General features: G+C 43.2%; 2 protein-coding genes across 2 annotated transcripts in view; one reads left to right on the forward strand and one right to left on the reverse strand.

Annotated features, from left to right (window-relative positions):
• The window catches only part of PLGRKT (plasminogen receptor with a C-terminal lysine), a 27,399-nt gene extending 27,099 nt beyond the window's left edge, over positions 1-300 (reverse strand). The window contains exon 1 of the mRNA XM_061629370.1: positions 87-300. The gene's annotated coding sequence lies outside the window, so the exon portion shown is untranslated. The remainder of the gene's footprint in view (positions 1-86) is intronic.
• The window catches only part of LOC133376732 (uncharacterized), a 2,492-nt gene extending 846 nt beyond the window's left edge, over positions 1-1,646 (forward strand). The window contains exons 3-4 of the mRNA XM_061609429.1: positions 62-537; positions 636-1,646. Coding sequence (XP_061465413.1) covers positions 62-537; positions 636-763 — 604 coding nt within the window. The 3' untranslated portion in view covers positions 764-1,646. The remainder of the gene's footprint in view (positions 1-61; positions 538-635) is intronic.
• The last annotated feature ends 13,886 nt before the right edge of the window (positions 1,647-15,532 follow it).

Consider the following 15,532-nt stretch of genomic DNA (forward strand, 5'->3'; position numbering starts at 1 on the left):
CTTGCACAAAAATCACGCGTGCAGCCTCAGGAAGCATTTTGTCTACAATTCCTTCCTATAGTCCCGTCGCTGACCCCTCCCCTTACTTTTCCGCGGTCTTCTCGGCAACCCTCTGCCGTCCTCCTCTGCCGTCTTTGCTAAGTCCGACTGCAGCGTTTCCTGTGGGCACACGCACGTGCTCCGTAGTCCCACCTCCTTTTACTCGCTTCCGGATCCTTCTCACGCGCCAATACGGCCCACCAAGGCCCTTCTTCCCGGCTTGTCTCACTTCAGCAACTCACGTCAGGCAATCAGCCCCGCATCCCGACCCCCCCCCCCGAAATGCCACCTTTGCTCGTCAGTCTGCGTTCTCCCCCTCTCCTTATCCCTCGCGGGTGCCCTCAGCCAACTCCCATCTCTTGCTAGCCTACGATGAGCCGCTTTCGTTTTGGGAAAGCTGTCACTTGGCCACAGAAGCACAGGACGTGATCACCGGGGCCGATAACCGTGTTGCCCTGAGGTTATACTCTTGCAGTAACAGAGAAGTGATTTACGCGGGTGGGTGAAACTGCTGCAAGGAGAGGGAGAATGATGTGATGGCAGTCCCTCTTTAATTATACTCTCTCTCTCTCTCTCTCTCTCTCTCTCTCTCATAGCAATACCAACAACATATATAGGATCGATAGGACAAGGCCTTGAGAGAGCGTCTGCATCTTTAAGACATCAATGCCATGTACGCATAATAGGAGTAAGCCCCGTTATTTTGGGATTTCCTTCCGAGTAAATAGCTCGAGCTGTGAGGCTGCAATCCATACACTTCCTACAAAGCATAAAAGGAGAGGTGCACCCTGACTGAAGCTTTTATAATTTGGATGTGAGTTGCTGAAAGAAGCGCTGAGCATAGAAAAATGATCGCCTCCTCAGCAAGCAACCACGAGGTGAAATGTACAAATTTCATGAATGGAAGCGCAACCCAGTGGTGGAAGTGGGTTGTTCCAGAGATTGGCAGGGGTAGCCAACATGGTGCCCTCCAGAAGTTGATGAACTCCAACTCCCATTAGCCCCAGCCAGCATGGCCCATACTCAGGGAAGATGGGAGTTGAAATCTCTGGAACAGGCAGGCTGAGCTTCCCCATTTCTATTGTTGGGTTGTGTTTGCTATTCCTGGACTGGGGCATTGGCTGAAACCATGAGAACTCAAGTGCTTTGTAAGGCGGTGCAATAAATGTATGGAAAATTCTTTCAAATTATACATCATTTTGCACCCAAAATCAATATGTAAGCAGCTTTCTAGCTGCGAAAGCTGTCCATCCAGCAAAGGCTTCTAAGGGGCCACATATTAGATTTGTATCAATAAAATATAAAATATTTAATTCTGTGTATCAGAATTTTGAATGCCCTGGATAAATAACATTATGGCCCATTTTATATATACAAAGCTACTCAAGATGCTAATTTACTATAGTTCAGTTTTATTTATATGTATAGTCTCATTCAAGTTTGGGATTTAAAAAAAATTAAGAATGAATTTACCTATAGATGTGGACTATAAAGCATGGTTTCCCAAACTGGTCCACGGACCAGTAGAGTCTGCAAACTTCATTTGGGTGGTCTGTGGCATATCTGTGGATTTGTGCTTGAAGATGAGAGATAGCACATCCATCATACTGAATATTCATATTGTTTTTAATTGCATTTCATTGATTCTTTTGTATATTGTACTGATGCAATTAAAAAAATTAAATCATACAGCAAGTAGCAGAGCACATTACAATTGCTAAGACAGGCAGACCAATCAGTAAATGGTCTGCCAAGACCCTCAGCATTTTTTAAGTGATCCATGGGGGGGGGGGTTGAGTACCAGATGATATTTGAGGCCGCTTGCAATTCTGATTCCTTTCTAGTATCCCCAGTGGCTAACACACATGAGTACCCTTGCTCGGCAGAATCATGGTCAAGTACCTGGGAGGAGGAGAACTAGAAACAACAATGCAAGGATGATGGGGCAGCACAAAGGAGAGAGTACCAAGTTCTGTGTGGAGTGGGGGTTTGGACCCATATCCTACCATATAAGAAGGACTTTTATGGTATCCTGCATGATAGCCAACTGGTGCTGTGGCTGCCAGCACAGACACTAATCCACGGGGGCTTCCTTGTCTATGCCTGTAGTAATCAAGAACATACACCTCTCTTTGTTTTCTAGGATCCACCACCCACCCACCTGGATGCTATGCAAGGAGAGTAGCAGCCACAGCTCAGGTATAATCTCAGTATTCATTAGGTATGTTGCACAAGACAGAGGCAACAGTTGGGCCACCCAGTCACATGAAGACAGTGCACCAGGTGTAGACATATGTCCTGGTCCACAAGTGGACAGACTTCCTGACACGTCTTCCAAGGATAGCTGAAATCAGATCCCAACCTTCAAGCCACACGTGTCCTCACTATCCTTTACTTTCTCATCACTGTTAAAGAATTGTTCCCTTAGGGTCCCTTGTCTTTCGTTCCCCAAGGGGGGTTTCTTTGTTTCTGAGAACAGTACCAGTTCTGCTGGGTCTCTGCTTCTCAGGTAAAAACTCTCCCTCTTTCAAGAGTATTCTTAGTAGTACTGCCACCACCCTTCCTCCTGGTTCCTTGCTCTGAGAGAAAGGATCTCAGAGCCCAATGTGAATTCCAAGGGATTAACCCCCATTAACTGCAATAACAGTAGCGTTCAGCAATCAAGGACTAGATTTAGAATCCTTAGTTCCAATCCAATACACACCGTTTATCAAAGGATAGTTTATTTAAAGGTAAACAGAATGGTATATACAAAGAGAACAATAGTTTGACTCCTTAAAGCTAATCACCCTCAGAGGGGCTACATGAGGTATATTGGCATAACAAAGGAGAGTTCAATACAGACAAAAGAGTAAAATAAAGAACTTTCTAAGCTAGGTCCTATACTTACAGTAGATCAGCCTGGTTCCCCAAAAGGCTTTCTCTGCCACACTTCAGACGAGTCAAGTATAGTAGGGCCCCACTTTACAGCGATTCGCTATACAGCGATTTGCTAATACAGCGGTCTCAATTATACTCAAGCCCCACTCATACAGCGCTTCTTCCGCTTTTATGGCGGTTTTCGGGCATCACGCACCATTCTATTAAATGGGTTCCGCTTTACAGCGGTTTTTGCTTTACAGCAGGGGTCCGGAACGTAACCCACTGTATGAGTGGGGCCCTACTGTAGATGGAAAATAGGGAATGAAGACGGAAAGAGCATTCTTCATTTTTATAGAGATTATCGGTCAACAAGGGGGGGGGAGACAAATTGCCATATTCCGCCCCTGCCGGGACCTACTCCTTTGAAGTCTTTCAAGATAAGGGAGCTAGACAGCATCACCCAGGGGTCCTGATCTATAACACCCCCTCTTCCTGACTTCTAATCCCAGGAAGCCGATAAGGGATAACAGCTAAGGATCAGTTGCATCTCCTTGCGAGGTTGCAAATTGTCTGTCTGACACTGAGCTTTGGATCTCCCCCAATAGAGAGTCCTAGGGAACCACAGGCTCCCAGAATTCTCTCTGGTTGATCCATTTCAGCTTGACCGAAGTTAGCTATTCTTGACAATCACAATAAGTAAAAAATTAATAAAAAAGGAGAAAGACAATGGACTGCATCAAGATTATTTTAGTTGCAATTATGTTATTGAAATCAGTATGAAATAGGGTTGCCAGGTTCAAGGCCTGATCCTGATCCTGTATCTTTAGGAGAAGAGAAAGTCAGCCAAGTGCAGGTGTTCTTGCAACCCTGTAATGGGAAAAACCACAAAGTGGAATTCTCCCTCCCCCCTGCACAATTTTTAAAGATACAAAAGACCTCTTGGAGGCGCAACCATTGGATCCAATGTAAGATCTACAACTCACTGAATGAAAATACTCTGCTTGTGTGGTAATTTGGTATGTATGTGTGTGTGTGCATGTGCGCATGTTTTGCAAGATGTAGCCCAAATATTATGAGAAACAACACAGCTACATGAATGTGCACATAAGGACAATTAAAATGTAAGCTTTGACTCACTGCAGAAATAATGTAATAATTATAGATGAGTCAGATGCTAACTATAATGGTGTTAGAATGTTACCTTTCTCATGATTAAACAATATTCTACTCATTTTTCTACTCAGTAAGTATAATATTCCAATAAACATAAAACAACAGATTCCTGTGCCTATGGAGTTGCAACAAATGAAAATAGCTATCCCTGTGACAGACCTAACCAGTACTAAATTCATTCTATAGCAAACAAAATGCTGGTGTGCTAAATGAATTAGACAGAAGATGACAAAAAAGGCATAGTGACTGGATAACTACAGGAACCTAAGTTCAAATCCTCATTCATCCTATTTGATGACCTTGAGCCAGTCACACCCTCATAATCCAGCAGAGCTCACTGAATTGTTCTGAGGATAAAAATCATGGTGTGTGAGAGAGATGGAGAAAGAGTGCATGCACCATTTATACTAGTGTGAGCTCTTGGAAGGAAAAGTAAGATAATTTTAACTTGTCATAATGTTGATGTAGTCATTGACAATGAGCTGGACAATCTCTGGTTCAATTCTCTCACCTGACCCATGAACTCAATAGTTTGCTTTTCAAGGCAGTACATCTCAGCCTCCCAATATCTGCCTGATTTTCAGCTGTTGCCCTGGTTAAAGCCCCTTCCTTTACTCCAGCAAAATCAAGGGAATATTCACCATGCTGACTTGGCTGTGGGAAGGGGAGGGTTCTGAAGTCACAAAGAGAAGGGAGCAATGCTTTTGTCTCTCTTTGACCTTATTCTTCCAAGGATCTTAGCTGTGCAGGTGAAAGTTAGGTCCTCGATAAATTACTCCATACTGCCTATCACCCTACTGCTGCATAGCTTCAGTTAAGATGGGAGAGACACGCCAATGAAAACGCTTTGCTGTAGGCAACTGGTATGCTCATAGCCCTTATGGGACCTCCTGGTTCTAGTATATCTTGCTGAGATGAGAATCTCTGGATCTGGCAGGTGCTCATTTTAATGTCTGCACCCTAACAGCCAGCTGGTCGCTATTGCAGACTTTCATCCCTCAGATAATTATTGCACAAATAAAGAAATATGGTGCCAGACATGGAGGAAATGAAAAGGTATTAGGGAAAGGGGGGAAAGTCCTGTACTTGTGTGGTCTTGCATCTTGGCTTGTCATATTCTGAAAATCAAAGACATCTGTTCCCGTACATTAAGATATCTCATGTTCTTATAATGAGAAAGCAGAATGGGTGAGAAACAGAAGATACAAAGTGGATAGCAGACACTGCACATGTGGGAAGCTCAGATCAAAGGTGGTGGGGTCATGCACATTGAATAAGAGAGGTGGAGGCTGAGGTTAGCAGTGGCTGGCCAGGACAGGGCTATCTATGAGCTCAAAGGCACACTGTAGGTAAGCAGAGTGAGTGATTGAGGCTGTGAACATGCTAGTCACCTACCCCAAAGCATTTCCATTAGCCACACCTGGAGGGGGAACGAGATGATCTGCCATCAGTTGCAAAATTTCTCTGAAGCTGATTTTTTTTAAAAAAAAATGCACTCAAGCTGCTCCCACCAGGTTTTGCAATAAAAAGGAGTGGGATTTGACCAGCATCGTGTGCCCTTGTTTTCAGAAAAGGGAGGTGGAGATGCACTGGAACTGGTAGAACAGTGAGTGTGTTTCAACTCTGAGTGTGAGTGGCCAAGAAGGGTCTTACACCTGCTATTGCTGTAATATGAATTTTCTAAAATAAAAACCCTGTTCCTAAAAAAAGACAACCTATTCCCAAATACCCAATCACACTAGAACCCCCAAATGCAATTACAAATTAATTCTGAGGTGTCAGCATTATTTTTCCTAGTTTTAAGATGCACAATTGATTAACGACTATGACAAATTTCTCCAAAGCTATATCAGATAAATTGTACTTAAAGTGAGGCTGCAGTCCTATGCATACTTAGCCTGGGAATAAGACACATACTTAATAGGGCTTACTTTTGGGTAGGTCAGATAGGATTGCCCTGTTAAGCCATCTCCAGTTCTTCTGCCTAAGTGTTTATCTATTATTATTATTTATTATTATTTATTTCATTTTTAAACCGCCCATAGCTAGTAGCTCTCTGGGCGGTGTACAAAAACAGAGTTAAAATACAATGTTACAGTAAAATCCATTTCAAATAACAGGAGAATTTAAAACATTCACATAAACATTAAACATTAACATTAAACATTAAAATGCCTGGGAGTATAGCCATGTCTTAACCTGGCGCCTAAAAGAAAATACCGAAGGCGCCAGGCGTATCTCCTCTGGTAAGCTGTTCCACAATTCAGGGGCCACCACAGAAAAGGCCCTAGATCTAGTAGTAATCCTCCGGGCATCTTGATGAGTTGGTACCCGGAGGAGGGCCTTAGATACTGAACGAAGTGGACGGGTAGGTTCATAGCAGGAGAGGCGTTCCACAAGGTACTGCAGTCCCACACCATGTAAGGCTTTATAGGTCAAAACCAACACCTTGAATCTGGCTCAGAAACAAACAGGTAGCCAGTGCAAACGGGCCAGGACAGGTGTTATATGCGCGGACCGATTGGTCCTCGTCAGCAGCCTGGCTGCCGCGTTTTGCACTAGCTGTAGTTTCCGAACTGTCTTCAAGGGCAGCCCTACGTAGAGCGCATTACAGTAATCCAATCTAGAGGTTACCAGAGCATGAACAACTGAGGCGAGATCGTCACTGTCCAGATAGGGGCGCAGTTGGGCGACTAAGCGAAGATGGTAAAACGCATTCCGTGCCACCGAGGCCACTTGAGCCTCAAGCGACAAGGAAGGGTCAAAAAGGACGCCCAAACTATGAACCTGTTCCTTCAAGGGGAGTGTAACCCCATCTAGAACAGGTCGAACATCCACCATCTGGGCAGAAAAAGAGTTCACCAACAGTGTCTCAGTCTTGTCTGGATTGAATTTCAGTTTATTAGCTCTCATCCAGTCCATTATCGCGGTCGGGCAACGGTTTAGCACATCGACAGCCTCACCTGAAGAAGGTGAAAAGGAGAAGTAGAGCTGCGTGTCATCAGCGTACTGATGGCAACGCACTCCAAAACTCCTGATGACTGCACCCAGAGGCTGCATGTAGATGTTAAAAAGCATGGGGGACAAAACCGATCCCTGAGGGACTCCACAATGGAGAGTCCAGGGTATCGAGCAATGTTCCCCAAGCACTACCTTCTGGCGACGATCCGCTAAGTAGGAGCAGAGCCACTGCCAAGCAGTGCCCCCAACTCCCAACTCCGCGAGCCTCCCCGGAAGGATACCATGGTCGATGGTATCAAACGCCGCTGAGAGATCAAGGAGAATCAACAGGGTCACACTCCCCCTGTCCCTCTCCCGACAGAGGTCATCATACAGGGCGACCAAGGCTGTTTCAGTGCCAAAACCGGACCTAAAACCGGATTGAAACGGATCCAGATAATCGGTTTCATCCAAAAGTGCCTGGAGTTGGGTGGCGACGACCCGCTCCAAAACCTTGCCCAAAAAAGGGACATTCGCCACCGGTCTATAGTTGTTCAAAATATCTGGGTCCAAAGAAGGTTTCTTTAAAAGAGGTCTCACTACTGCCTCCTTAAGACTACCAGGGACTACTCCCTCTCTCAAGGAGGCATTTATCACCTCTTTGGCCCAGCCGGTGGTTACAGCCCTGCCAGCCTTCACCAGCCAAGATGGGCAAGGGTCCAGAGCAGACGTGGTCGCCCGCACCATTCCAAGTACCTTGTCCACTTCCTCAAGCTGCACCAACTGAAACTCATCCAATAATAAAGGACAAGGCCGCGCTCTGGACACTTCAATGGATTCAACTGTCATAATGTCAGAGTCCAAGTCCCGACGGATGCAGTCAATCTTATCTTGGAAGTGCTCCGCAAATTCGTTACAGCGGGCTTCCGATATTTCCTTAGTATCAGGAGGGCCAGAATGTAACAGCCCTCGTACCACCTTAAATAGCTCCGCTGGGCAGCAAAGAGATGATCTAATAGTGGCAGTGAAATAAGACTTTTTCGCCGCCCTGACCGCTTTTACGTATAACTTAGTGGAAGCACTTACCAAAGAATGAATACCACTGTTCTTAAAATTATACAGAGGGTTCTGCACTAAAATCTACATGTGTACTACTGAACTTAAAATTAAGCCTCCATATTTATCTTGGTTAATTCTGAATCTTTAATCCAAACGGATATATTGCTAGCATCTTGCAGGATAAGCTGCATCAAGAACCCACATTTGTATCCAAGTTGATGAACATAAATGAGACAATTTAGGAAGTAGCCTTTTAAAGAGCTTGTCGCCAAACAGAATAGAGCACAATGTTAAGAATACAGACTACAGCTAAGAATCTACAGCTGCTTGAGATCATGAGATGAGAAGTCCAGTTGTTTAGTTTTGTTCTAGAAGTGCCTGTGGCCTCTCCCTTGCCAAGTGAGGATAAAGTTGAGAAGCAGCCTGGACAATGTAAAGTATCAGTCTGCTCCACGCCCTGAACTGAACCAGCTTCAAGATGACCACCAACCTTTTGCAGAGTCATCATCAGGACAGTTCTTTGATTTGTATAAGCAGTACAAGAAACAGATTGATGCAGCTGCAGATGATGCTTGGCAGAAGAGCGAATATCCAGTAGGGATAGCTAACTGTGTTAGAGCAGGTTTTCCACAGGTCAAAAATCCCAAGACAAAACGTGAGATTCCCATTCCCATTCATGTGTTGCCATTTTAGATACACCTATGTTGATATTGTGCAGGCTCATTGTTAAGGACTGTATTACTCTACCAGTTATAGAAATACAGTAGGGCCCCACTCATACGACGGGTTACATTCCAGACCTCCACCTAAAAGCAAAACCCACCAAAAAGCAGAACTCCATCAATAAAATGGTGCCCGATGGCCGAAAAACGCCATAAAAGTGGAACAAGAGCCGTATGAGTGGGGCCTTACTCTAATTCAGCATTACCCAACCTTTTTCGACCCAACGCCCCTTTGCAAAATCTTTTTGTGCCCAACGCCCCCCTCAGATTAAGTATAAGCCAATGCTTCCTATTCTTCCCTTAAAATATGAATAATGCATAAAAGGCATTTTCAATGATACTGGTCAACACTAATTTTATTGCCAATGATGTTTGATCGATTTTAGGGTAACTTTGTGTTGCTGATTCCGAATATGGCATCGTTTTTGCTAGATTGGCTCTAATTTTTGAGATAATGGATGCCCCCATTGAAAAACATAACAAATTCAAAAAATTTAATGGTCAGGCATAGCCTACCCACAAATGACATGGAAACTCTCTCAAATCATACAAAAGTAAACACATGAAATACCTAATGGCGTTGTATTCAGTACAATAACATTAAAACAAAGTAAGCTGATTCAGATAATCACAATTAATGAATAGAAAAATGCTGTGTGTACAATTTTATGTGGGGCATCAGGACAATCACATTGGAAGCTCCAGCAGTAGTCTGCCATCATGTGTCTGTCCCATCTGCCTTGATACCTTTCCTCCATCACCTTTATATCCTGATGGAACATCTCCCCTTGTTCCTCACTAAAATCACCAAGATTATCCGGAAATCTGTCTAAGTGGCTATGGAGATAGTGTACCTTTATGCTCATATTAGTACCCAGATGTTTAAAGTTAGCGAGCATGTTTTGCACCAATTCTTCATAATTGTCTGCTTTGTGGTTACCCAAGAAGTTCTTGACAACTGAGACATAACTGCACCAGGCAGAAACTTCAACATCATTCATAAATTTAGTGAAATTGAAATCATTGAGTTTACGAATTTTAGGACCATCAAAGATTCCTGCTTTTAGTTTTTCCATAGTCAGTCCAAGGAACGATCTACAAATGTATTTGAAGCAATCACCATCTTTGTCCAAGGCCTTAACAAATTGCTTCATCAGTCCAAGCTTGATATGGAGTGGTGGGAGAATGAGTTTTTCTCTGTCAACCAATGGCTTGTTAATGATGTTTGCTGCACCTACAGTCATGTGTTCCCTTGAAGGCCATGTCACTTTTTTTCAATGATCTCGCTTTGCCCTACTATCCCACAAGCAGATGAAACAAGGGTACTTCGTGTATCCACTTTGCTGTCCAAGCAAGAAGTTCACCATCTTTAGATCAACACAAATACACCACTGGTGCTCATGATAGCAGAGCTTCTGCAAGACCATTTTGATATTTTCATATTCTTCTTTAAGTTTTGTTGAGTGAGCAATTGGAAGAGATGCATAGCGGTTACCATTGTGCAATAAAACACAGTATACAAGTACTTCATCTTGGCTGAAGTATGGAAGAAGTCCCTCCTCTCTTGTCCGATAAGCTGTTATGTTAGCTTCCGGCTGTAGACAGTTCTTTTCCATTAGCCTGGATGCTAAAAGTTCAGATGCTTGCTTTGACAGACTGAGGTCTCGTATCAGATCATTGAGTTCTTTTTGGGAGAACTGCTCAGGTGTTGAAAAGCTTTCTTTATATCCACTTCCAGGGCTACCACCTGTGCTACACTCCACGTCCAGCATTTCTTCAACATCTGACAATGGAAGGTCAGGCAGTGAGATAAACACTGGTATGGGAACGTCTTCGCTGTGTGGCACAGGTCGCCTTGCTGAGTCCAAATCAGGATACTCCCACTTATGTGATGGTTTTGCGGCTCTCTCCACACCATAGGCACACCAAAGTTTAAACGTTTCCTTTCTCCATTTTTCCACTGTCGTAGGCACGCTACACAGGTTTTGCAAACCTTATGGGGAGCCCAAGACTTATCTTGATCTCCAAGCTTCACTCCAAAATAAGCAAGATATGCTTGTTTTACAAAGTCAGTGATGTTTTTTCTTTGTTTTTGCAGAGTGTATTCGCCACAAATGTAGCAGAATGCATTAGGATTGTTTAAGCAGCCTCTTCGTGACGAACTTATATTCCTCTTCAAAAAAAAAAAATTATCAATATGATATTATATGCAATGGATAAACTTGCAAAACAATGTTCAAGAGTAAAAAGACAGACCAAACCCTGCTGCTTATGTCAGCAGCTACAGGTCGTATTGGGGTACAATTGTCATTTGAGGGGTATCCATTATCTCAAAAACTAGAGCCAATTCGGCAAAACTAATGTCATTTTTGGATTCAGCACCCCCAAAATACCCTAAAGTCATTCAAACATCCTTGGCAACTAAATAATTTTTTGTTGTTGTTGGGCTACTGATAGTTTTTATCATGCCTTTTTATTGCACTTAGATTACACATTGAATTCTTAGTATGATTTATTAATATGCATACATAGTTATAGAAAAGTAAATAAAATTAGATTTATTATAAAATACTAGTGTGATCCTTGAGCTTGATGAGTTTTGGTTAACTTCACAATATCTGGAGTATACTTGGATAGTAATAGTCTTAAGCCACCACGACTAACAATATCCAAACGGTTTCGATTCTTCACTAGTATGCGATTCACTGCACTAAATCCTAAGTAAGTCCACACAGTATGAACCAATAGAATACACTGTGTTACTTAACAACAAACTCATTCAGTTTATCGGCATTCTTTCGTTAAACAAGTTCATTTAAACGTCACAGAAACAAAGGGTAGCGAGTGTGTCCCATTCCTGAAGAAAACCAGCGAATAACTGACTGTCTGCGTCACCCATTTGCACACGGCACTCATCCGTTAGAAGAATGCGCCCTCCACCAATACACCCAGCTTATCAAACACTCTCTTGTGATTGATTCCAACATCCCTCAAGACAGCATCAGAACATTACCTAGTGCCGGGGCGTGGCTAATATCCCCATTCCTTGATATGACACTGGCCGCTATTCAGAATTTCTTTACTAAAGAGCATACACTATTTATAGTGTTATTTCCATGAATTGAGACTATTAAATATTTTATTTATTTTTTATTTATTTAATTACATTTCTAGACCGCCCTATAGCAGAAAGCTCTCAGGGCGGTGTACAACAAATACATTCTAACTGGGGACAACAAATACATTCTAACAAATACAAATACATTCTAACTGGGGACAAAACAGTTTAAAAATTAATCATTTGTGTATTAAATAAAATTAAAATTAAATGCTTCAACTGTCGCATCAGACCGCCAAATGTCAGCGCCCCCCCTAATGAACCCAAATGGCCCCCTAAAGTTTGTAGTCACGCCAATGCCCCCCTGAAAGGCTGTAACGCCCCCCAGGGGGGCGCTACCTCCCACGTTGGGAATTGCTGCTCTAATTGAAAGCTGCCATATTAGCAGAATGCTGAAAAGCTGGCCACCAAAAAGCAGGGCCCTACTGTACTGGTTTAGTTGCAGTGCTACTTGAGTATTGTGTATACAAAGGAGAAGCAAGGATCATTTGTAATCCATTCTTGTCTGCATTTAGTTGGAGGAATTCTAGTATCTTGGAAAAATCTGGGGTTGTGTCTTTGCATTGGATTGTGACTTTAAAACATCACATGATTCTCTAGCACCTTTGCTGATACACACCCATAGCCCTTCTGTTCTGGAATTTGTCTTTAATTTTCTACTGAGCTTTCTGTAGAAGAATATCCACTTTTAATTAAAATAGTAAAACAGCAGATTATTGTGGCGTTTACCTTCTACACTAGGGGTTCATAATCTGTAGTCTGCAAACCACCAGTGGCCTGAGATCTTCATTCAGGTGGTCTGTGGCATGTCTGTGGATTTGTGGTTGAAGATAGGAGATGGCAGATCCACTGTATTAAATATTCATACTGATTTTAATTGTATTTTTATTGCTGCTTTTGTTAGATATAGTATTTTATTGTATTACAATTTGAATGCTAGGGAATTCAAATTGTAAGACAATAAAACATAATATCTAAGCAATAAAAGACGCAATAAAAATACAATTCAAAATCATTCAGTGCATTACAGTTGCTGCAACAAGCAGAAGAATCATTACTTGCTCTGCCAAGACCCTCAGCAATCTTCAAGTGGTCTGTGGTGAAGAAAGTTTGGAAACCACGGCTATAAAGTATTCCACTGCTTGCTTGCCAGGCGATGATTACAGGCCCTATACATATTGCACAGTAGATGGCACTGTTTGTTTTCTAGGACCCAGCACATTGCTGCTTGGCGGCTGCTGGACAACTAAAGGTAGAAACACACTCACTCTTCTGCCAGTTCCAGTGCAGGATAAGCAGGCACAATTAAGCAATGGGATTTACTTCCAGGTACGAATGCTTAGGATGGCAATTTATATGTACCCATATGAGCTGGAAATACAGTTGCCACGTCAGAAGCATCCCAAACCCTCAGATTTCAGGGGAGGGCCCTAGTGATGTCATGGGGCGAGCCCTAGTGATGTCATTAAGCATCAACCACAGTTGCTTGGAGCGTACCATTCAAACAAAACAAATTCTCTGATTGGAAATTAAGATAAAAATCTTAGCTAAATGAGGGTGTTCCCAGGTCCATCTGAAGTGACAGGATCATTCCTTCTCACCTGCTTAGAGAGGCTGGGTAAGGAACATTTAATCTAGCCTACCTGCTTCTGGCAAGAGGGGTTTAAGTGCCCTCAGGCCAGGCCAGTCACCAAAAGGCCAGTGTAGGAAAAAAGGCACCTAGTGTTGTGGAGATGTTAGATGGGAGCACTCAGGAGTAAAGTAGGATGCCCCTGAAGAAGGGCCGGTTCTAAGGGGCGGCCAGGTGGGGCACTGGCCTGACCTCTGCTCGCCTTCCACGATCAGCGTAAGCATCCGTGGAGCACCATCCCCCTGCTATCCCCCTGCTTTACCTACTTTTCCGTTGGTTTTTGCGGTGTGCAGATTTGCCATCAATCAAGTTGGCGGCCAAGGTTTCCTTAAGGGGCTGAAGCCTCTGCCACCATCTTGGCTGATGGCACGCATGCATGCTACACGTGTGTGTTGCTGCCATCAACAAAGATGGCGGCAGAGGCTTCAGCCCCTTAAGGAAACCTTGGCCGCCATCTTGATTGATGGCAAACCTGTGCGCGCCGCAAAAAACAATGGAAAGGTAGGTAAAGCGGGGGGATAGTGGGGGGATGGTGGGTGGCGTGGAAGCTCCTGTCTTGCAGTCCGTGGATGCTTAAGTTCTGCGGACCGCGGAGAGAGAGCGGAGGGGCCCAGGGCAGTCTGGTACCCAAGGGCCCCGGCATGTCTGGGGCCGGCCCAGAATGCATATCATACCTAGGGCAGATCCACACCATTCATTTAAAGCACATTTAACACACATTTGAAGAACATGAATCCCACCACAGAATCATGCGAACTGTAATTTGTTAAGGGTGGTGGGAACTATAACTATGAGGGGGAAATTACACTTCCCAGGATTCTTTAGGGGAAATCATGTGCTTTAAATGAAGAAATGTTTATATAAGCATGACTGTCAAAAATGTTTATTATTTACACAACCTATAAAGATATTTGTAGTGCAATCCTATGTTTGTTTACTCAGAAGCAAGTCCCAATGTATTCATGGGGCTTACTCAAACAGGGAAGAGTGCACAGAACTTCAGCCTCAAGTGATAAGGAACATTCACCCAACCCAAAATTCAGAATCATGCCACTTTAAGCTGTTTTGCAAGTGTTTATACTTGTTTTTATGGTTATTGGTATTGGATTTTAAGGGGATTTATTTCTTGTTGTGAGCTGCCTTCGTTTCCAATCAGCAATCCTACTTCACAGGGTTGTTGGGAAGACTCCACACACACACACGAGATGTAAAAATACATAGACCGCATATAATAGTTTATTGTCCAAATGAGCTGGTAATTGCAGAACATTAAAAAAAAAAAATCAGTATTAGTTTCCTATATAATAAAAGCAGTGATATCTATGTAAACCATGCATAATTGCTTTAAAATAGTATTGGAGGGAAAGAGAAAGATTTACAACACAAACACAGTTCTTTACTATGTTCACTCAAAAGTCCCATTAATTTACAGCACAATCCTAACCATGTCTACTCAAAAGTAAGTCCTATTGAATTCATTGAATTCACAGCCATCTTCAACAGCTGAGGAAAATTTAAACTTGTTTGATTTGTGAACACAAGAGAAAAAAAGACTTGGTACCTACTCAGTTTATGAGATTTTCAGATAAACAGGAAAATACAATCATTTTCTTCCTTTGCAATGGAGTCCAAGGACTGCCTGGAGGCCCAGAAATCCCTGACTTCACTTACTGGCTACAAACCTGAAAGGTCAGGGTTAGAGCAGCCAGCAAAGAGATCATTTCACGTAAGTTGTGGGGGCGGCGGCTGATGTTTTGGTGTATATCTTGGGAACCAGACCACCTAGAAACTTAATAAAAAAGAAAAGAAAAGAAAGCTGAGAGTCTGGAGATTAAGCTGACTCACCCGGAGACCTGGAGAGGACCCCCAAAAGCTGAAGCATCCAGCCAAAAACCTGACATCTGGTAACGCTAATTTGAAAACAGATGTGGGCAGCACCAGCAATGGGGCAGGTGTGGATCCACATCTGCCCAATGTCATTGTGGTTGG

The sequence above is a fragment of the Rhineura floridana genome, chromosome 1, assembly GCF_030035675.1.
Source record: "Rhineura floridana isolate rRhiFlo1 chromosome 1, rRhiFlo1.hap2, whole genome shotgun sequence".
Lineage (NCBI taxonomy): Eukaryota > Metazoa > Chordata > Lepidosauria > Squamata > Rhineuridae > Rhineura > Rhineura floridana.